At 43.7% G+C, this 22,870-nt stretch overlaps 1 protein-coding gene across 6 annotated transcripts in view; it reads right to left on the bottom strand.

Moving 5' to 3' along the window:
* Positions 1-531: 531 nt before the first annotated feature.
* PDGFA (platelet derived growth factor subunit A) overlaps positions 532-22,870 on the bottom strand; it is a 36,543-nt gene continuing 14,204 nt past the window's right edge. The window contains exons 5-8 of one of the 6 annotated variants that reach the window (XR_010072177.1): positions 17,282-17,408; positions 15,582-15,664; positions 14,474-14,587; positions 11,160-14,368 (exon numbers count right to left, since the gene is read on the bottom strand). Coding sequence is in view for 4 of the 6 variants with exons in the window: in XM_063343213.1 (XP_063199283.1) it covers positions 9,262-9,395; positions 17,282-17,408 (261 nt within the window). In the remaining 2 variants the exon portion in view is untranslated. Of the gene's footprint in view, positions 3,241-3,534; positions 9,396-11,159; positions 14,369-14,473; positions 14,588-15,581; positions 15,665-17,281; positions 17,409-22,870 lie in introns of those variants that run through there. The other 5 variants (XM_063343213.1, XR_010072178.1, XM_063343215.1 and 2 more) reach the window with 5 other exon arrangements.

Here is a 22,870-nt window from a genome sequence, read left to right as displayed (position 1 = left end):
CCCCGGGTCCTCCCCTGGGTGGAGGAGGCATCTGCAGACACCTCCATCTAATTCTTGAGAACACACAGGGCTTCAGTCCTTCCCAAGCATCAGGCTTATATACACACACACATAAAAATACTCGATATAAAACCAGCCCCCGGCAGCAATAACAATCTCATATGCAGCTCTTCAATAGTTCTTCCCATCGGTAGATCTTGCAGGACACAGACACCAGAGAACTTCTGCAAAGGGGAAAGATTATCTTTTCCCACTGTTGTCTGCATCCGTCTGGTGCAAAAACCATTTTAATTATGGTATAACAGGATCATCCTCACTACTCTGACTATGACGAACCGGCGCCGCTTCTGCACGCACAGAGACATCAATAAAGTAGAAGCTTTATTTATACGATGAAATTCCTCCTTCAAAAAGCGCTAAAGATAAACCAAGGGAATATTAATGCAACATCGCGAATACCAAATGCATGAAATTCTAACTCAATAAAAGGCGGACAGCTGGGTGTTCTGATAAAAATGGGCCTTTATTTTTTAATTCTTCCTTTCATTACCTGCATTCCGTGTTTGTCAGAGCAACAAAATATAGTTTCCTTGATAGGCAGCAAATCTGGACGCAGTCCTGCAAGTAGCGCCACACAAAAACTCCCACAAAAAGGGGAGAGCTATAAAATTTGAGAGGCGAGGAGGCTTTCAGAAGTGCCAGTTTCCCAGTGCAATGGCTGGAAGGGTGGCCTGGCCTGGCGGCAGTTCAATCATTTTGTAACGAAGGACAAATACTTTCAACATCCTGAGAAAGAGGGCGGGGGGGGGGGGGGAGGGGGGCACGGCTCCCTTGCCTTCCCTCCTCCTGCTATTCTTTCTCCTCCCTCCCCCCACCCCCTGGATTTTCAATAGCCCTTTAGTGTTTCCATCAAAGGCTTTGGCCATTCATCCTCCCTTCTGGTGCCTGCCTTCCACCTGTCTATCCATCACAGCCCCAACCCAGGTCCTGGTTTTCCCCCCCGCCTTTCCTATTTTTCAGGCGGTGGGATTTGTTTATAAGCTTCTGCATTACCTACGCTGGAGGGGAGGAGGCTGCTGGGAGGAAAGTGAGAAAGCAGGATTAAGGAGTAATAATTCAGCTCCCTCGCATTTCCATCTGAACAGTCATAAAATGTGCAAATCCTGTTCCCGGGAATTTCGTGTCAGAGGCCTTCCCTGCCACTGCCCTTCCCGTGCCCCCTCTCTCTCCCCCTCTCATGCAAAAACAAGCATCGGGGAAGATGTTTGTAACTCCAGGGACGCCAAAGCCCCCCATGCGCCCCGGCGGGGAGAAGGCTCGTGGCACCACGTGTGCCAGGCTGACGCTTCGGATGCGGCCGTAAACTACAGATGAGGGGGTGGGAGGCTGCGGGGAGTGAATCCAGCAGGACGACAGGAGTAAGCAGGGAAAGGCTGTTTGATACGACAGCTCAACACCCCCAGCTGTAACTAATTAGCCTGGGTAAAAAATAAAAATAAGGTAACTTTCCAGGCTTGTTCACTCTCTAAGAAAATGATACAGAAATTATATGTGATTCAGACCCCATCAGCTTGAAGAGTTTCTCCTGTCTTCTTTGAAGCTCATCTCCCACCACAAGGCACCAAAACAGACACTTTCTAGATCTCAGAGATCCACCAACAATCCATCTTTGACCAAACTGCAAGACAGAAGAAGGACCCCTGCCGTACACAGGTGCACGAAGCTTTGTCATTGATTCAAGCAGAGGTCAACACAGCTGGATGTGGCCTCTGTGCACCCTTCTACCTGAGCAAACACAATCAGCACAGCAAGCAGTGCTAAAAAACAGTGTCCCTTCACCTGTCCCCAACCCTAGCGAGCCCACAAACCTCTTCTTGGTGGAACTTCACGTCACGTCTGCTGAACCTGGCAACAGCTGGCAGCTTTCTTCCACTTATGGACACATCTTGGAGATAACTGAGGATCACCCAACAGGGACCGCATGTCAAAATAAGTTCCTTTGATTGATAGTTATTTATTATTTTTAAATAAAATGAGAACAGATTGAATGGGTTGCCCATCAGCAGCTCGGTTCTTTGTTTGGCAACTTCTTGGACAGTTTGACCATACATATGACAACACAAAATAAATTTCACTTGTTTGCAGTAGCAGTTTGCTACAAACTCAGTCCAGCAAGGATTTATAGTTCTAGCAGCAGCGGGATATATGAAATGAGAAGCCCTTTCATCCTTAAACTGCTCTGCCGTCTGGTCGAGATGATGGAAGTCATTGTTTCTAAGGCCAGAGGAGAGCAGGAGTTACTCAGCCAGTTCGGCTGTGCTCGGAGGAGGCGTGCAAATTGGGTCCAAAGGCGAGAGGAGGCCCAGCGAAACAGCAGCCCTTGGTTTTGCAGAACAGCCAAAAAGAAATCCTTAACGATGTCAGCCTTGCTTTGCAGGCTGGAGGAGAGCAGTATTTCCATCGACTAAATGATCTCCGCTCCTCGGCTTCCCCGAGGGCGCTGCGAGAGGACGGGCTGCCATCGCTCACCAGCGTCACCCTCAGATGTTTGCGTCCGTCCCCTGAGCGCGTCTTTGGCACAGCAGGTGGTATCCGTAATCCCACCCAGGGCCAGCCCGAAGCGAAGATTAGCAGAAGAATTTGTTTTCATTAAAATCCAACCTACCATTACCATCCTATCTGATGGCGCGGGTTTAAAATGCGCATGTCCAGCTACTCTAGCAGCTCTGTTTCTGCAGGGAAAGGGCAGTTCAGCAACCTCCCACTTCACTTTCTAATGGCTTGCTTGCTTTTAATCGACAAGGAACCAAGACAGACACAGCCAGGACTGTTAAATGCACCTCCTCCTGGAGAATTTGCCAGCAAGGTCAATGGAATTGGGATTTCGCCTTTATTATGTTTCTTTTGACTGTGGAACTGGTCCGATTTTCCTCCCAGAGAAATTTTTTTTATGGGTCCGTGGAAAAAAAAGCCCACCACAAACCAAAACAAAACAGAAAGAGACATACAAATAAACACTAATACGTGCAGGAAAAATACAAACCTTAGCACCATGCACTCCCCTCATTATCAGACAAAGGTTGGGAAGGGTTCACAAGTGTAAAACGCTCATGTGAATTATGAGATTACTGCTCAGTTTTCTTTCAAGTCGTGGGCTGGAAACAGATGGTGGCTGTAGCATTTATGACGGCACAACATGTTACTGCAAGCCTAGCCATCTCTCTCTCCTCAAAAATGCAGCTGCAAGGAAAGTTGTGGAAAATCACATTAATAGTCTCTTCCACCACACAGTTTTCCAGCCCTTCATCCCTGGCCAGCACACGGACAGAGCCATCTTGTATCCCAGTAAGAATACTCTTCTAATCCCTGTCCTGAATAGTTACCACTGACTGGCTTATTTAACGGCTAGTTAAAATGTGGCGTTTGTTAGCCTCGTAAAAAAGCCTCCAGAAAGCAGGTCCTTAAGGTCAGAGCAGATGCCATGTAACCCCAAGCGCTCCATAAGGGAAAGACTCAGAAAAGAAGCCATCAGACTGTCCTTCAGCTGTTTATTATTGAAACATTCAGCTCAGGCCAAGCAGGTTGATTTACAGAGAAGCAGAAAGACAGATACAACATTTGCAAAAGCATCTTTGTGATTTAGGAGCCCAAATCTCACTTCCAAGCACAAGCAGAAACTTTCACAAGGGCAAGCACCTCTTGATTTTCAGTAAGACAGCCCTCCAGTGACAAGTTCAGCAGTATCTAGGTGCCTGAAGCTACAAAGAACAACTAACCCAATAGTTAAAAAGCCTGCTGGTATTGAAGAAAAAAATGCCCAAGCTTCACCGCCCGTGTGCTTCAGTCCTGCCTAAAATATGTTCATACATAGAGCAAAGCTATCCTTCCAGTCGGAGTGAAATACAAGGGCTGGCGGGGGACGTGTCCCCATGGTGGAGGACAGCAGGGTGACCTGCGTGTCTGCAAAACCCTGCATGTGACACCGGTGCAGCCAACACCGGCTGGTCCTACCCTGGGGACAGCATGTCCGGACACAGCCCCTCCACTCTCTGGTCACCGTCGAGGGGCCCGCTTACACCAGGGAACTCTTGAAACACTACAAAGCCCTTAATTGTCATCTGTAGGATCTCTGGAGGCTTTAGGAATATGAAATACTCCTGTTTCACAGCACTTCTGAGAGCACCAACTCACCCACAGTAAATCCAGTAGCTTGGGATTCAGGCCTTGGTACAAGCCCAGGATTTTAGGATTACTTCTTAAATTGAGTTAATTAAGAGTGAGTCTGCCAAATATGAATTTTCCAGACAAGTGTCACTGGTAAATATGAGCATCCTGAGTATCTGAGCATTCTGCTCTGCTCACTTGGCTGGCCTCGCTGCCCGCTTGAGAACATCAGCACCAATGTTACCGCGTCCATCCTTAGTCATTCAAACGTTCTCCTGCCGTCCTGCCTGCAGCCAGGCACAGGCAATGCGGGGCTTCTGCCTCCCAGGGTGCAGAACAGGGCAGCTGAAAACCAGATAGACCTTTACCATTCCCTTTATCACTTTCTGCAGCTGGACCAGGAAGTTGCTACAGAAACTCGCCGGCGTGCACACCTGAAACTTTAAAAAGCCTCTTCCCAGAAACAGAAACTTTCCAGCTGATAGGACTGTGCCCATCAACTGCGCAACTACCATAACTGAAAGAACCCTGAGACCTTTCCTCCAACATACAGAAGGTGCCATTTTTTTTTCCATTTGGAAACCTCATCCTGCAGAATTCATTAGTATCCTATGCAACAATGTACTTCCTGTAAGTAATGAGCTATAAAGTGTATTAGAAGTTTCCACTTCTGGTTTTATCTTTTCCTGATCTAGCCTGAAAATTCTTTTGAAGTTGCTCAAAGTGTTCTTCACGTATGCTTGTTTTAGGAAATACCAGATCACTATTGGCAAACCTCTCCTTAATTAAGCGAGATAAAGGAATCAAGATTATATGATCTGCTTGATTTCCCACCTTTTTAAGGTACTATTTTGAGATTTTTTTTTTTCACTTGCCTTAGAAAAGAAACCTGCTAAAGAAAATAAGGAAGGAAGAGCCCTCAGAGGCCCAGAGAGGGCAGGCACTGCCATGGGCTTTCCAGCCGAGCTGAGCTTGGTGACAGAAAGCCACTGAATAGTTAAAGATTTCCCTCAGTACTATGGAAGAGTTTACTGCAAGGCTGCAGACGGCTTCTGAAACTACCATCACTCCAGGCAACGCATAAAAGGAAGAGACTAAGCTTGCGCTCTGCTAGCACAGTAGGTTCTTCAGGGCTTCAGCTGAGCCAGCCAACTCAGATCACGCCTAACTTCAAGCACGAGTAACTTCAAAGAAACATCTCACATGCCTCAAGTTCAACTTTCCACTGACTCTCCTGCTGAATCACAACTTAGGGGAATGCAGGGAGCTAACAGGAAACATCCGCGCTCGCTAACCCCGGCTGCAAGGTCCCCAAACCCCCATCAGATCTGCAGACACAGCCTAACCATCTTGGACCGGCCCGCAGGCTCTTCCCAACAAATGGATACAAGGTGCCAGGCAAGGTCTTCTGAAGTGCACGTAAGGGAATGAGACATCCCTGAACAAGTAGTGACAATCTGATTTAAAAGCAGGATTTGTGGCAATCAGTAAAGTATGCAAGCTGAGCATTAACCTGCAGGACTCATACATGGCCTGTTAAAGAAACCACTCTATCTGTCTGTGATAAACTGCTTCTGTCACTTTTGCTGTGGAAACCCATTGCAGCCAAGGGAGAATACAGATCCTGATGACGTCTTTGAGTAGCTTCCTGGCTCCAAGGAGACCTCTGAGCAGCTTATTTGACTGTGGGTGAGTTTGCACCAAGAAGGGTCTTCACTCCCAAGTGTATGAGCACAGAGCCCAGTCTGCACGGGAATCTTGCTGCCAAGTAGACACCAGGTCTCCTCAACCACATCTTGCACCACGAGACCCGCCCCTGCACGAAGGACAGATAGGCATTGGGGAGCCATCAGCCCTCAAGGCAAGGGGGAAAGGGAGAAACTGCAGTGCTCGGTGGCAGCCAGGGAGGATGTGTCTTCAGGCAGGACTGTTGGAGCACAAGGAGGCATCTCCTGGTTCCCCTGAAGTGCTGCACCCTGAATGTGAAGCATGGCTGGAGTAAGGAGGACTCCCCAGCTGAAATGTCAGGCTGTCCCAGCAGTGAATGGGGCAGGCAACAGGCGCTTGGAAAGTCACTGCTAGGAAACACCTGCACTGAACAGCAGACACCTAACCTGGGGCTTGAGCAAGGCTACCTTGGAAAGGACGGCGACGCTCACGGCAAGAGCCTGGAGTCAAAATTAGTCTCTCTGTAGGACACAGAGAGAGGGGGTTTGAAGCCAACTGTGGTTTATTGAAAGTCTTGTACAAATGAGTTCAAATTGGATGCTCAAACCCCTTAGACTGCTGGAAAAAATCCCAGCCAGGGGATGTCCAGCAATTCTGGAGGGCTCTTGATACTTCACTGAGGTCTACAAGTTGAGTTCATCCCCAAAGGGAGCTGAGGCCGCTCAGCACTTCACCCACAGGCCCCCTCTCAACAGTCTTCTTTCTTGTGGTCAAACTGGGGATATCTTGAATTTATGTCTTGCTTCTCCCCTTGTGAGCAAACAAAACAATTTCTATGAGTAATTCTACCCGCTAATTGCCAAGGAAAAGTCTGGTAACAAATGCTTTACATTTTTGACAGGTCAGAGGCTTCCCTAAACAAAGTTGCTGGTTTATGTTTTCGAACAGCACATGTTCATGTCCGGGGACCTCGGCAAATTCCAGTGTGGATGAGTCTCTGTGGGAAATTGCTTTTCCAGGTTTTCTTGTTTTAACTGCTCCAGGAAATTAGTCTATTTTTACAAAACCACTAAACAGCAAAATATGAACCCATTATCTACTTCGTGGCAAGACTTTCGGGTCAGTTCTCAGGTAACTGTCATCTCCAGCGAAGTCACTGGAGTTGTACCTATTTATGCAAGCCAGTGACCTGGCCAATTATGTAATTGGTTGATGAGTTACTAGAACAAAGAGCTCCCATTGGCATGAGGAGTGTCCCATTTTCATACGACTCAAAGTTCATCCAAGCCCTGATGTATCGATAAGTGACGTATTCAAGTATTATGGTCTATAAAGATGATCATTAACTGCTGAAAGATTTAAGCATGAGCATTTTCCATGAACACCTACTTTCTTACTGAATGATCATTAGGTGTAGTGTATTTCCTGGATTCTTTTTTCACCTGCCAAATTAACTGGGGTGGGATTTTCAGAAGTGTTTAAAATGCTTTTCTTCTACTTCTTTGTGATTGCTTTCAAGAATCAAGACGTTTTCAAAATCCCTGGGGGATTTCAAGCGCTATGGGCCCACTGCATCTCTGGGTGCTCCTGGTTTTTGCATATCTGATCTTAACAGCTACTCTCAATTTCAAAGATGGACAGTAAAACCAGTTGCCTTCATTATGCAAGATCAAAGATAGCACGTAGAGGCCAAAATACCAGGTCTGATCTTGGGAAGATGAGCGTGCAACACTCGTTACAGGCTTGGCTCTGTATTTCCCTGCTTGAGGGACTACTCCAGCCTTCATTATGTGCATTTCTTTTCTGCTGAAGTACCCAAATCAGCCTTTCTTTGTGTATTTTTATCTAAGATCCTGGAAGACATTTGGCATACACAAATATCAGACCAAACAGAAATTTTTAGATGTTAGAAACTCGAACCAAGTCAGATTTGATGGCCCGCTAATGAGTCGAATGTAATAATGATTGAATTCCCCTGTAGGGGAAGAAGAACACTGGAAGAATACGACACTGAAACCTTCAGTGACAGAAATTCTACCACCAGGCTGTTGCCAGAATTTAATCTATTGATTAGGAACAAGGTTAGGAGTAAGCACTTCCTTAGTTTCAGGTTGGGAACTATCATTCTTGACTTTACACCTAACTGAAAAGCTCACCAAACGTCACGCAAGAGACCAGCACACAGAAAACAAACTTAGAGACAGTATCTAAGGAAAACAGTACCTAACCTATGACTTGGTCTTTGATTTACAACTGTGATTGCAGGCCCCACCTCGCAGTCATATGCCGTGATAATAGGGAGCAGCTCAACGAGAACCAGCCATAACTTTTTACGTGTTGTAGTGAGCGACTTCAGCACATAATTTAGTCTGATGCAGCAAATAATTCGAATGACTAAAGGGACAGGTAACATTCCACAACTGAAAAATGAACAGACAACCTTTTGGTCTTGTTCATTTTGTTTTCTAACTCCTTTTTTTTTTCCTAAACTAAAAACTGCCATTTTTCACGTGAAATTCACGCTCATTATTTTTTCTCATCTCAAATTTGTCTGTTATGGATATGACTGTGAGTTCTCAAATTATATTCTCTGAGGTACATAAAAAGATAATTTTAAATGGGATCACTGGCATCAGTAATTGCAGTCCCGAATCCACCCACACCAGGAAAAGTACTTTCCCGAAAAAGAACAAATATGTATTTCAAAATGGCAACCTTCATAGGAGCAGAAGCGAGTGCAATTCTCCCAGCTGGTTTTCTAGTTGTATATTCTGGTCTTGTTACTTCATCTTTGGAGTTGCTTAAAACATAGTTCAACTCTCTAGGAGCACGAAGACCCCCATCCCACAACTGGAATCCCCGGGTCGGGAAGGCACACCCTACTCAAAAACAGGAATACAGCATCGACTCTGCTCCATTTGCCCGAGGTCAATGGGATGTTTGTCTGAAGTTACAAGCACGCTCAGGCACCGGTTTGAGGAAGGGCAAACACAGGCACCGCTTAAAGTGCTTTTCCACGTTAGGGCCTGGGAAAAAAATTCAGGATTGGGCCCACGATAAAAACAGTTCCCTTAGGAAATGTTACCCACACCATAAAAGGAGTGAGAGACGCTGAACTGAAGGGAAGTACAATGAAAATTGTCCACTGAATTTTTGTAAATTCCCATAAAATCTGAGTCTTGACTTGTTCTATGTGCATAACTGTCACTGTAAGTCACGAAAGGTTGACTCCTCAGAGATGCGGGAAATGACTAGCTCATGACAGCATAAAAGGCTGCACAACTGCATGGCCAGAAAGCTGGATTTTCATCAGTCACTACATTCTCTGACGATACGGCAGTGGTTTTGATCAAGTATCCAATGCACAATAATTAGGCAAAATGACTTACCCTCAATCTTTTCAGTATTTAGCTCTAAGGGTGCAAGGATTCATTCTTGGAAAGGGAAGATGGTCGTGGGATTTAGGGCACTGGATGAGCACTCAGATCTGAGTCCTATCCCTGGTCCTGCCATAGCCTTGCTGTGTGACCTTGCACAGTCATTTCTCCATGCCTCGGGCTCGCCTAAAATGGGATAACAATAGTTCTTTATTTCAGAGGAGATACGAGTACAAACCAGTCCAAGGCTGTGCCGCAGAGATGCTACAGCGAAGAGCGGCACAGAAAAGCTCAGACATGGAATAATACCTTGCTACTACAATGTGGGAAAACACACAGTAATTAAATGAAATAATAAATACAAGACATAGGCTGATTTTTGAGGAACGCAACATTGATAGGCTTTTCTCTGTTACCTGAAATCAAGGCAAACTGAAGTGGGATTCTTATGGCTTTAAACTATTTTTACCTGACTCGGACATCTGCTAGCACTAGAAGCTGCGTATGAGAAACACCAAGAAAGTGACTTCATTGAAAACCTCCACATTGTTTCCGTTTTAAAGCAACCAGAGTTTCCAGCCCAAGACAGGGTCAGATAAATATATTCAGGGTAAGATTTTCAAAGCTCTGGAAGGGGCCTACAAACATGATTTCCTTCACATTACAGTAAAATATGAGCATGCAAATATGAGGCAGCTTTGAAACTTCATCTTTGCTTTTGGGTACACTTTCAAATTAAATTATAAACGGGGCCACTGATCTTAATTGAACTGTCAGATGTCTGGAACAGCTTCAATACTGCCAGTCCAGAGTCACACTGCTGCTGGAATTGGACAGAGCTTTAGCAGGGAGCCTTCAGTAATGAGTATTTTTCCAAACGCAAAGATGAATCTTTTCTCTCCACAAACCCGTGTCTCTATAACAACATTTGTCTTTCGTGTGGGGGTCAGTTACGGGCCTGCAGGCCTGGGAGACGGGATCTCGGGGCACATGCCTAGATAAAGCAATTGATTTGGAGATAAACAGATCAAAGGCTGTTCTGTCAGGCAGGAGGAGAGAGGAGAGAGATGTGATGAGACAGATCCTAGGAAGGGAAAATCATTTTTGAGAGACAGAAAGAGAGGGACAGGAAAGTCAGGCAGAGAATAGCTGGAAAGCAGACCACAGACAGGCAAGATGGACCCAAGGACAGCCGAGAGAACCTCACAGCCGGAATGCTGAAGCCCGTCAGAGGGAGGAGACCGTGAGATGCTGTTCCAAGCAGAGTAAAAAGCCTAAGCTCAAAGACACAGAAGTGCTGCAGCTGCCTAGGAACCGCCAGGGCCGGAGAGCAGCAACTGCCTGTAGTCACCGTGCACTGTCTAATAAAGCAGACGCCAAGCAGGACGGAGGACAGGAGAAAAGGAAAGCAAACTGGTATGTAATCCTTGGTTTCACTCAACAAAAGCAACTGCAGGGCAGCTCTGGAAAGATGAAGCACAGAATTAAATGTAATTAATTGACTAGAGAACCAGCGATCATGCACCATAGTGCAACACTGAGATTCTCCTTGGACAGTCCACCACACATAGATTTTCTGACCAGAAAAGACCTCAAAAAGGATGAAATCAGACCAACAACTTCTGAATCTCTGGACAGAGGAAGTGACTGCAGAATGTAAAACAGAAAAACCTTTTACCCCCAAATCTCTGCCTGGTATGTGCACGGACAAAAACGACAAGGTGTTAAAGGATTGCACGGAAACGTGACTCACAACCACCATCTTCAACTCCTTCATGAAGTCCCCTACTCGCCCCCCGCCCCACAAGTAACAGAGCTGTCAATCAGATCTCCTGGGGCTCCAATTGCTCACACCCTTCCCTCTAACACTCCAAATGCTGCACTTCAAAAGTCCAGATGGAGTCCACCTCCAGCAGACAGCGGAAGAAGATATGACACGGCATTCACAAATGCACAGAGAACTGTTTAATTTACAGCCACAATGGTGAAACAAACCATTTCAGAGCTTGGACATTCAAAGTTAAGTCTGACACCCATTCTTATATTCACTTATTGTGCTTAAGTATTAGAGAACACAGGATTACATTAACAGTACACGACAATCCGAGATCCCTGCAGGACCGAGTTGTGAAAGGGATGAGCAAGAATGAGGGACCAGCCCCTCAAGTGGTGTAAGCTGGTACAGCTCCATTGCAGGCAACGGAGTGGTGGTGATTTACACCAGCTGAGGATATGGCCCTTGAAATGTCCAACTTAACTTTGAATTGATGTCTCCTGCGTCACAATCTTTAATGGTACTGTTCCTTCTGGTTGTATCTGCCACCTCAGAGGAGGACTACTACCAGAGCCTGTGATGTTCCAAGGCTGGTGGGCAGTATCTCAGCTGGACTACAGCGAGTGATGCTCATGTCATGACACTCCTCCTCATATTGTAAAAAACCACGGACTGGATCCTCATCTGATGTAAATTAGCTTAGGGGCAGCTGAAGTCAGAAACGTTTGCCAATTTATACTAGCTGAGAATATAGCCCTGAGATTTTTGTGTTTTCTGCTGCATGCCGTATGAACACTGTGCTTGCGAACAAAGACGCGTGTGCGCTTCATTCCTGGTAACAAAATTAACTCGAGACGACAAGTCTCAAAGAAACAACAACTGGAAAGGACTCCATTCAGTCTTCCTTCTCTCCTGGTTTTCCAAATTTGCGTAACACATTTATTTGCTGGCACCAATAAAATGCATGCCGCTCGGTTTGCCTTTTTTCCACGACTTTAATATAGGGCCAGACTCACTGGTGATGTAAATCAGCAGACCTCCATTATACTCAGCGGAGTTACTCCAGGGAACTTGGCCCGCAGATCTGAATGCGACCTTCTTATGCCAGTGCAACCACAGGACTCCAAAAAAGCTGTTTTTGCAAATTATTCCACTTAAGTGACTTTGACATCCTTTCATACCTGCACAGTGTCTGAGTGGGTCACATAATGTTTTTTCATCTACATGATTTTAATGGATATATGGGTTTTTTTTTCATTAGATATCTTTTAGACAAAAAAGGAACGGAGCAACATTATTGGCATCCCACTGAAACATAAATATATAAATTACATTTTATACACTTTTTTTAAACGCAGACACATACATTCATGTGCATAACATCGTGAACAGTACACTTAGTGGAAAACAAGCACAGACAATCTTAGTTAAATGTATTTCCAGTTTTGGTGCTCAACAAATACACTGGGAAGATGATCACAAAATAGAACGGTGACTAACTCTATCTCTGCATTAGCATCTGAAGCCAATAATGCCTGTTAGCCAACACTGCTTTGTTTGGTTGAAATTGGACATAGCTACGGGAACAGGAGGGGAATGTTTGAACCGTATTCAAAGAACTGGAAAGGTCAGAAATCTCTCTCTCTTCTGTTGTTTTAAAGGTTCTGCAGTTCATTCACATTTGAAGATATTTTTTTATTTGAGCGGAAACACTGTCTTCGAGACAAACTTTTTTGTTGTTCCAAACTAAGAAAACTCTTTCATCTCTTTGTAGATGTTTCACAAACAGAAGAATCCAGTAGTTCAATTTACATCTCCAATGTGATAATCCAACTAAAACAAAGGGTACGTAACGCGAACTACTGGGGTGGGGCAGTGACTTTGGCCAAGCGCGTGGCCGTGTCACACCTGGCACAGCCCTGCGTTTCCAAGGCAGTGCAGAAGGATTCGGCCGCGTGGCTCCCACTGTAATCCGTGGGGCACTGAACATTTAATCCTTTGGCACTGTGAAAGCCCAGGAGCCGGTGCCAGAGTATTTTCTCTGCCCTGCTATAATTAAAATAGATTTTGATGTTATTTGGGCTATTCTACTACAAAAATATGACCACAAAATGCTTTTTTTTTCTTTTTTCTTTTTTTTTTTTTTGGTTCAAGAAAACATAGCAGGCTTTCTCAGGTATATAAAACTGTTAATTTTTAGATAAAAATACAAACTTCACCTTTACAAAAACACATATTTCTGTTGAATACACATAAAGCATAACATTTTACCAAAAATAAAGAATTTTAGGTTTTGTTCAAATATTTGCAGCAAGGTAGTTCCCATGCCACCATGACATTGTACAATGCAGATACAAGAATTTGTACATTTCACACAGCTCCAACATGTGAAATAAAAGTATCCGTATACCGATAAGAATGACAATTGCTAACACAATATCACTAGTAGGCAACTGGCATAAGTCTTAAAGGAAAAAAAAAAGATTTTTGCATGGATATCCTATGATTTGTTTACGCACATCTCTCTTTTTTTCTCTTTTTTTCGTTTTATGTAATGCTTTAAATTACGGGGGAGGTTGGGGAACATAAACCAAGAAACGTCTAGAAAATTATGCATAGGTATACCATTTTTATTTTAATACATCTCATTAGTTTGCATCCCACTAGGAGAAATACCATAATGTTTTGTGTTCTGCTTATTGTTGTTATACCAGTCTTTTATATGTGTTATTGGCAAATGTAGTCCAAGAGATAATAAAAAGCTAGGCAAAGAGTAAAAAGAAAACTTAATAATCACTTTATGGTGTAAAAAAAAAAATCCACTTAAGGCTCCCCAGAAGGTTTTTTTGTATAGACTTTTAAAACACCACCAAGCAAGGATGTATTGTTCTATAGTATTTGCGTGGCATTTGATCATTTCGTACATTCCTGCTTTTTTGTGCCTGAAGTCCATCAGTGTCCATCCATCTTCATCAAGAACGCAGGCACATTTCTTGACATAAAGCACCGTTGACTGCTCTGACAGAAATCCACTATTCACTTAGATTTTTGTCATGTTTTTGAGTACTTTTGGTATCCTCCATTCATTCAACTGTCTGTTTTTCTTTTCTGTTTTTCTTTCTTTCATTTTTTTTCTTTTTTGGACAGGGAAGCTTCCTATTGTTTCACAGAGTGCTACAATACTTGCTTTGATGTCACATTAAACAAATGTACATTGTCTCTTTGTTCTCATTAAGTGTTCTTTTGAGCCAGTTTTTTCACACAGGAGAACAAATAAAGTATACAGTCAGTAAGCACCATACATAGTAGGTTCAGGAATGTAACAAACCATGTACATCCATGTCCCAGAGAGAAGTTTTTTTTCTAGCTTATTTTCACCTTACATCTGCAGGAGAGAAAAAAGATACAATAACTCTATGATTAGAATCAAAGGTCCTATCCTCTAAGTAGATGACTTAAAAAAAACCGTTCTGCATGAAGAGTCACTAACCTGGGACAAGAAGTTCTAAATGCTGTTGTGATTGAGTTTACATGCTCACTTTTAAAGTTGAATTTTAGAAAATCTTTGCTTCTATCATACTACTCCCAATAAATACCTGTTAATCTGAAACAGGATATCAAGTTTAGCATTCTTCAGACACGATACATCAGTATAAATGAAAACTGCCACTGGGAGTTTATGTGCAAAAATAGGTGCTTGAAATTAAATTCACCACCATCCAGGCGTCAGGCACATACACTGCAAAATCCAAATCATTCCCGCTCCAAATACTAGAACCAATGGCAAATGCTGCAGTTTACATAATTTCAAGTCATTAAGAAATGGAAATTCCATATTCAATTTGCAATGTGTATTGCCATCATCATACATTGCTAATATGTTGGCCAAAGGTTTTCAGTCATTTTTGCAGTGAGAGGGTGTTAAGTTTTTCACTACACTGAGAACCTCATGAATTTTGATGACTGACTGTCATCATCCTACTGAGACTGAACAGACCCAAAAAAAAGACCTTAATTTTCTGGTGTAAGTAACACAGGGCCCTGCAACACGAAAACACGGTATTTCTAAGCATCTTCCTCATCAGGCAGGTGGACCATCAGATCATCTCAGGTGCACGTACAATCAATCCCAGTTCGTGCCAAAACATGGGTTTGATGGTCACGCATACCGTACTATTTGCTGTATGTACACTCGATGTCTTATAGCCAATGACTGGCAACACAAGAATTTGTAACCTGGCAATTCATTCATGCATTATTATGCGATGTTTTGACCTCAGAAATCAGTAATAATGAAACAAAAGCAGAGGCAATGGAACTTGAGATTTCAGAAGCTGAAGTATTAGCACCCTCCAAAAAAAAGAAATAAAAAAGGCAAGAAAAGGAAGTAGCTCGAGAATGTAAGATGCTGATGGTGATGTGGAGCTTAAAGGAAAAATACCAGCAGGTAGAATTATCAAAGCCAATCAAATCTAATCTCTTTGCAGCCTTGAGGTAGCAAGTGTCAAGATTTTGAACAGTGATTAAGTTGAAGTGATGATATTTGATTAAGTTTTCCAGTACTTGTGCTATTAGGGTGTTCAGCATATAGGTCCTACCTGAATATCAAATAGTTCCAGTAGGTTTTATGTTGGTTTTAACTTTTTTCGTTTCCGTTTTTTACCTGATTCCCTAGGCCTTCCTGTTAACATAAGGGCAGGGCTGGTAAAAAGCCCTAAAGTAATGCATTTCGTTGAACACTGAAGTAATAAATACTCAAACCGTTCACATTTCAAAGAAATCTCATTATCCTTTGCATTAAAGTAATAACTTTATAACATCTGATTTGACATTCTGTTTACAAAGTAATCATACAAAAGTAAAGAAATAATAAACAAAGGTGGCATTGCATACATCGTTTCCAAGATCCATCTATAATTACTGTTACCATGCAGTATTCAACATTTGCTTTCAGCTCTGTAGTTAAGCTATTTTCAGCTCACCATCCACTTGCTGGTGCAAGTTTTGTTCCTATCAGTAATTAAATCATAGAAATCTATATTCTTTCATGACAATTCCACCCCGTTTTTCACACACACCAGAAAGAAAAGCTTTCATCTTAAAATCTTAACTGCTTAGTCTTTGGCAATTAAAGACATTTTGGTAAACTGAAAATGGATCTAATGAAATTTTTTTTCCAAATAGAAGACAGAAAAAATATCAAACCATACACACATAAAAATAACCACTTTAAATGCGGTTTTGTCTACTCATAATTCAACCTAGTTTTGGCTGAAACACTCAGCTCACGTTATAAATTGATGTCGAATAAAATCACAGCAGAGGCCTAACTTTGCTTTTATACAAATTCTAATTCTTCTCTTCTGTACATAGCAACTCAATTCGCTTAGACCAGATTTATGTCTCCATGCTGGAGGGAGACAGTACATACAGAAAACCCTGCTTTACCCAGCCACCTACGAAACCCATGACCTTTGGGCAGCTTTCCTAACTGTATTTACCTGCTCTTCACTGACTCTAATTCTGGGGCTGGGTCTGCCGTACCACCAAATTCCCGGCAAAGGTGAAAGCAAACTTTTGAGGCTGCCTTCAACCGAAGTCAGGAGAGAGGGCGGTGTCCTTTCTGCGGGAGTGGGTTTCCCAAATACGTGTCAAGTTCTGCATTGACTGCACCCCAGTAAGAGGATCTGAGATAACCATTTTAGGGGGGTTATGAAAGTCAGATTGAAAGAAAGTAAATATTTTTCCCCATAAATCTTTCCCCACAGTAACTTAAATGTTGTCTTGATAAGGCAGACTTAGGTTTAGCGTGACAACTGACAATAAATTCTTGACTGTATATAAGTAAGAAAACAACAGGAATGGGCAATGTTGTTTCAAAACTCCTTACTCCTGAATATTCAATTTATTCCTAAGTGCTTTACATTCATTTCATTAATATTTTCCCCAAGGTCAAGTAAATCTCAGCCTTAGCCCTGTCTCCACAAAGTCTAAAGAGATTAGGCAACGGAGTTCACCAATAAGATGCAACATGAAAACCTTTAACTTAGTTAAGCAAGACCTGAATACTATCGGGCATTGATGTTTATTTAAAAGCTAACCTAATGAGAATTGACACACTTTAAACTTCAACTCCAAACTCTTTATCCAGCACAACCTGTCCCTCATTTTTTATCTTCAATGCACAAAGAAGTAGTTGGGAGCCTCTCTACTTCCAACTTGTTTTACATTCTTTACTAATATAAAAATCAGGTCCATATGAAATAGGCATTAATGCAAAAATAAAAGGAAAACATACCAGTTTCTTCTTCTCTATAATCTGAATTAGTATTTGATGATGTACAGGTGCATTCCATATGCTCTTCTAATCTCACCAGAACTTCTTTTAATTTTGGCTTTTTTCTAACATATTCCACTTTTGCCACCTATAAAATACGATGAGGTATGTACTGAGACACATTAACATAGTTATAGTTCAGAACTGAAGACAGATAACTAGGTACCTCTATTTTTTAACGTAGCCAAACCCGTATAAAATGTTAGCATACTAATAATCTTTTATCTTAATTGTGCATCGTGTAACTATTTATTGCAGACTATTTGTTTATTCAAGTTCAGCAGTTTGAAACAATTTTCTTTCCCCTCAAGAGATAAAACAATTTCCCATTCATCTTAGTTTGAAGTTTTAAGCAACTCAGTTTTCACATGTATCACAATAAACTTCATGCAGATTCAAATCAGTGGTGGCTCTTTTAGCATGACCTTCTGTACATGTTGTCCACTGGTCTTAAGCTGAAGGCTAACAGTGAAGGCAATAGGTTGGTTTGTAATCCACTTTGTAATTTACAAACTGGTGACTCCGGAGCCCTCTGAACGTAAAGTGCTCAGCCCTACAGAACCAGGACCTGAATATCAGCTCAGAAAGCACCAACCTCAATTGGTGCTTTCTACTCACCTACTCACTTCTTGCCATGACGTGGGACTTGTTTACAAGAGCTCCCATGCACTGCTTTTAGGTCCAAGGGAACAACCACTCACAAACCAGATCCAGCCTTTGGCTTTATTGTGGATAGCTGGCAGGTACACTATTTCTCTCCAGTCCATCCAACTGCACCTGCTCCACTTTGGGCCAAAACACTGGCATCCTTAAAAAAAAAACATCTGGAGGGCAAGGTGAGGTTGGAGGAAGCTGGAGAAGCTCTGGCTACGCGCAGGTCTCACATCTGAAGGAAACCAATGCAGAAGAGAAGGAGGTTGGGGACGGGGGGATGCTGAACAGGAGGACATCCTGACCAAGTTAGTGTCGGTGGCCAGGAGAGGAGGAACGATGCAGAGGGCAGGAACACTGCTGTGCTGGGGCGCTAAAACGGGTTGTGGGATGCTGGGCACAGACTTGTGCTAAGTGTAACAGGCATGATGGTTATAGCTGTGCAAGGGAACGTGGCCTGATGTGGGCAAAGAGAGCACTAGACAGTGTGCAAGGGGTCCAACGTTTAGTTTACAACTTTGTTAAACACTGCACAGATAGGTGATAATCATCTGCTTGAAATGGAAATCACCGAAATGAGATCAGGGCTTCTCAGTACTCATGATTTATCTACCATTTCACAAAAGGGGGCTGCAACGTGTCTGTCCCAGCAAACAAGAAGACTACATAGAACAGGTATGCGTTATAAATAAGATAGATGAGGAAGCAGAAGATTGTCTCTACAAAAGTTACATGTCAAAGCCATAAAGTCTGATCAACCAAAAGCCAAAGTTACTACCAAATACAGCATCCACAATTACACTAGATCCTCCTGGTAATGGTTTACTTGTGCATTTGGTAGGGATTCACTACAAAAACCGTTCCCTGGCCATCCCAAAAATGGAGCAACAGTGTCACAAAATGAAAGTGGTGGCTGGGAAAAAACCATCACATTCCCAGTTCCCAGAAACACTCTTTTGGCTCTGTGGACACAAACTACCAAGAACCTCTGAATGGCAGGAACAGAAGGTAGGGCAAAATCCTGGCCTTTGAAGTCAATGGGAGATCTGCCATTGCTTTCATGGAGCGAGGAGTTCAGATCCACATTCAGATCCACACTGCCTCTTCTGCCAACAGGATCTGGAGACAATTTTCATTTATCGAGCAAACAAAAGTTGCAGAGAGACAGATGCAATATTTAAAGGGTTCACATTAAAAGGTATCTTCCAAAACTGTCAGATCGCCATATAAACAGGTAAAGAACCGGCCGTAGCATACAAGAATGCTTTTGCTGAAAGACTAACTGCAGGTCCAAGCAGTAGGTTTCAAAATCTCCTATCAGAATGCAACTCCATCAAGCCTTTGAACGCAAAGATTTGAAAATGTATGGTACAACTGAGTCATCTGGCATCAAAGGATGACTAATCCTTAAAATTTACAAAAACAAACAGTAATTAAGACACCTCCATCATCAGAGACAAAGAAAGAGACCCAGCAATCACGAAACAGCTTTCAGACCTGTCATGCTTATTACAGCTGTTAGAATAAACCAGCCTTATTGAAAATTACATGCAACAAAAATAAACTGTAATCAAGCTTTTTAAAGTCTGTCCCTGTTTTGCTTGGTTTTCCAAACCGAAAGATATATGCAGTTCCTGTGGCTATCTGGTATAAAACAACAGTTAAAAAAAAAACCAAAAAGATAATACTTCGAAGAATAGGATAATGAATTTATGCAGCAATGTAAAGCTGGTTTTTACTGTACTGTAGTTAAAATACAATCCAGCATACATTCCACTCCCTTACTTCATGCTACACAATTTAAAGGAATGTCGTTTTGTAAGATGTTGCAAATATTCAAACTGAAGCAGCACAAACCAGACAAATTGCTGTGCTGGTGTCATCTGGTAACACCTGCTGCCACACAGGATCTGTATTAATGCTAATCAAAAATGATAAAGGTTGCAGGTCCGATTTTCAGTGAGCATAAACGGGGACAGCTATGCTAACAGCATGGGTTTGGCCTTGTGTTAGCATCTTTTTTCTTCTTTGTATTTTTCTCCCCGGTGTTTATCTGGTACAGTTACTCTCGAGCGTGTTACCAAATGCTTTGAGATGGTTAGTCCCCAACAACCAACATCAGCTTCTTTCTTTTACTTGTCTCTAACGCAACAAAACTAAAAACCATGACAACCTCAAATCGTCCAAAACCACAAAATATCACTGTATAAAAACTCTCTAAGAGAAAGACAGTGAAATAACCAACTAGCTTAGTTAAATGGTGTATAATCCGTAGCACCATACTTGCATCTCTGTATCCTCCAGGTACTACCCTGCGGATGGTGTGGTGGTTAAGTAAAAATGAAAATAACATCTGATAAAAATATGTGGCCTAATAGAAACCTCATGGGAACACCTTTTCTAGAGCTTCTCCAGGAGAGATGAAATCAGGGAGTAACAGCAGGAAAAACACAAGACTGTAAGCAGAAGCGTCCAAAACACCTCTAGCGCAAAGCCAAAATTTATCATGGGCAGGAACTTGCAAGAGAAGCCTCGGTGCAGAAAATGCCTCACAACAGCAAAACTCACGTGGCTGAGAGCTAAATACAGCTGGGAAACGGGGCAGGCAGGCAGGATGGCGCAGCGCCTGCCATGGCACCAGCTGTGTGTGCCTGCCCTGCCAGGCGGGATGGGAACCGGCGGGGAGGCCTGGCAGCCACCCACCCTAAAATACCCAATAAAGACATTTACAGGGCACTCCTCTGGCAATTCCCCACCTCAGAAAGGCCTGGTGCACAGTTATTTTGCGGGGCGGGGGGGGGATCAAGAGAACTTTCCCTGCAGGGAAGCGAGGCCCACAGGTGCACTGTCCTGTCAGCACACAGAGAGGGGCAGCCATGTCAGTGCCTGGGGCGGCGGGAAGCCCCCTGAAAGCACCGGGCAGGGGGAAGCATGGCCATGTCAGTGCCGGGGGCAGCGGAAAGCCCCCCTCACAGCCCCGAAGCCGGGGGGTACAGCCGGGCCTGGCCCCGAGGCAGCGGGAGATCCCTCAGGCATCAGGCCCGCTGGGCAGCACAGTCCCCGCAGGCCGTGAGGCTGGGGCGGCCACGGAGCACACTGGGAAGGCGCCAGGGGAGCAGCATGGAGGCTCCAGGGCAGAAGCCACCGCCAAGGGCAGTCTGGCAGCACCTCAGCCAGGGCTCAGCTGGAGGAAGGGTATGGGGGCAGAACAGGAAGGTGCTGCAGCAAACACGCTACCCCTCCAGGGGGAAAATGGCTGACAGGGCATCCCTATGTCCTCTCTCTGCAAAGGGGAGCAGCCACCTTGCCCTCTGTCAGGCGATACGCGGTGGCAGGGGTTCCTCTCGCACTCTGAGGGCACCTCTCTGGTTTTCCATCTTGTCTTCACCTGCATCAGGGGCTTCCCTTGTTTCTCCCATTCTTAAATCAACCCTCGATACCTGTCAGCTGGACCTGCCTGCCAGTCCCACCAAGCGCTGGCAGTCATCTCCAGCCAAACCACGGCTAAAATCAAAGTGCTGTTTACCCTAATGAGAGGAACAGTCACTGAAGAAGAATGTTCTTAAACCTGCAAACATTGCACACAGTCATTTTACCTACACATGCAATTTGTTCTGCGAGGCCTTTTTAACCCCTTCAGAGGCCAGGCAGCTCTGCTGAACAACTCGTTTTGAATTCTTACATTTTTTTCCCATCTCTCTTCAAAACCTCCAAACAACTCGCAGACGAGAGCTGAGGAGCTGCTCCTGCATTCCTTCCTTTCCAGCTCCTTTTCTCCACATCCTTCCTTCATACTAATTTACTGTAAGAATATACTAGGTTAAATTTGCCCAACTCACCTCAACATCGAGTATTCAGAAATGGCTAAAGCTGGTATGGCTATGGCTCAAGGCCAAGCAGAAGGCAAAGCTGAGATAGATGGAGTTATTTAGCTCTTGTTTCTTAGTTTGGAAATGAGCATTGCTTCAAACAACCGTAATACTCAGCTTGGCTATTCAAAATTAGCAATATAGGCAGGATTTGCTCTATAATATTAACTGGATTTTGCTGCCGTGACCAAAACCATAAAGAACATCATGCTCAGCATTACAAGAAATCTCATGGGAAGACTCAGTTCAGAAACCCCCCAAATAAATTATGGACTGGTACTTGGTAAATACTTGATCTCGCTGTGCAGAAGCAACAGAATCTGCAGATGTTACTGAAATGCTTTTGCAGACAGAAGAGGAAACATATCTGTAACAGATACCAGCACCCCTAACTCACCAACCCCTGTCACCATTTCTCTATCAGGAGAGAAATGCAATTCTTTCCTTCCTATCAAAGAGCAACTCCCAACCAGACACTTTATTCCAGTCCGATTTTCACAGCACTGTACAGGTCCAGTTTGCTGACTAGAGATTTCTTTAGGCTCAGAAGACTGTGCTCCCGTGGGCTCACTCTGTTACGGTGCAGGGAAAACCCACCTTTTATTCATCTACCCCATGAAGGGGAAATCTTAGAGGACCCATTTTGGGGAAGCTGTTCCACCAACACTCCTGGCTTGGAGCCTCCCTACAGCTCCAGTTCCACAAACCCATTAACAGTACTTCACTGACCAAGGCGCGGTGAAGGCGAAGTAAGGACATCCCCGAAGCCTACAGCCTTTGAATCCTGTCCCCAAGACAGGAACGTCCTCCGCTGCTCCTCCCACACTGCCACGGCCGTCTCTTAACCTTGACTACAGTGGCCCTCAGTAAGACAAAGAAAACACCCTTTGCTTTCGCCTGTTGGATGATGCAAACCCACTTGCTGACCTTTCTGGGTGAACATTTTTCTAGTGTGAATGGGCCAGCTATGAGCTCACTACCTTGTCAATGAAGAGGAAGTGGGGAAAGCCTTTTCAATCTTTAATCAAAA

The sequence above is a fragment of the Chroicocephalus ridibundus genome, chromosome 8, assembly GCF_963924245.1.
Source record: "Chroicocephalus ridibundus chromosome 8, bChrRid1.1, whole genome shotgun sequence".
Lineage (NCBI taxonomy): Eukaryota > Metazoa > Chordata > Aves > Charadriiformes > Laridae > Chroicocephalus > Chroicocephalus ridibundus.
This window is presented reverse-complemented; position numbering and strand designations above follow the sequence as displayed.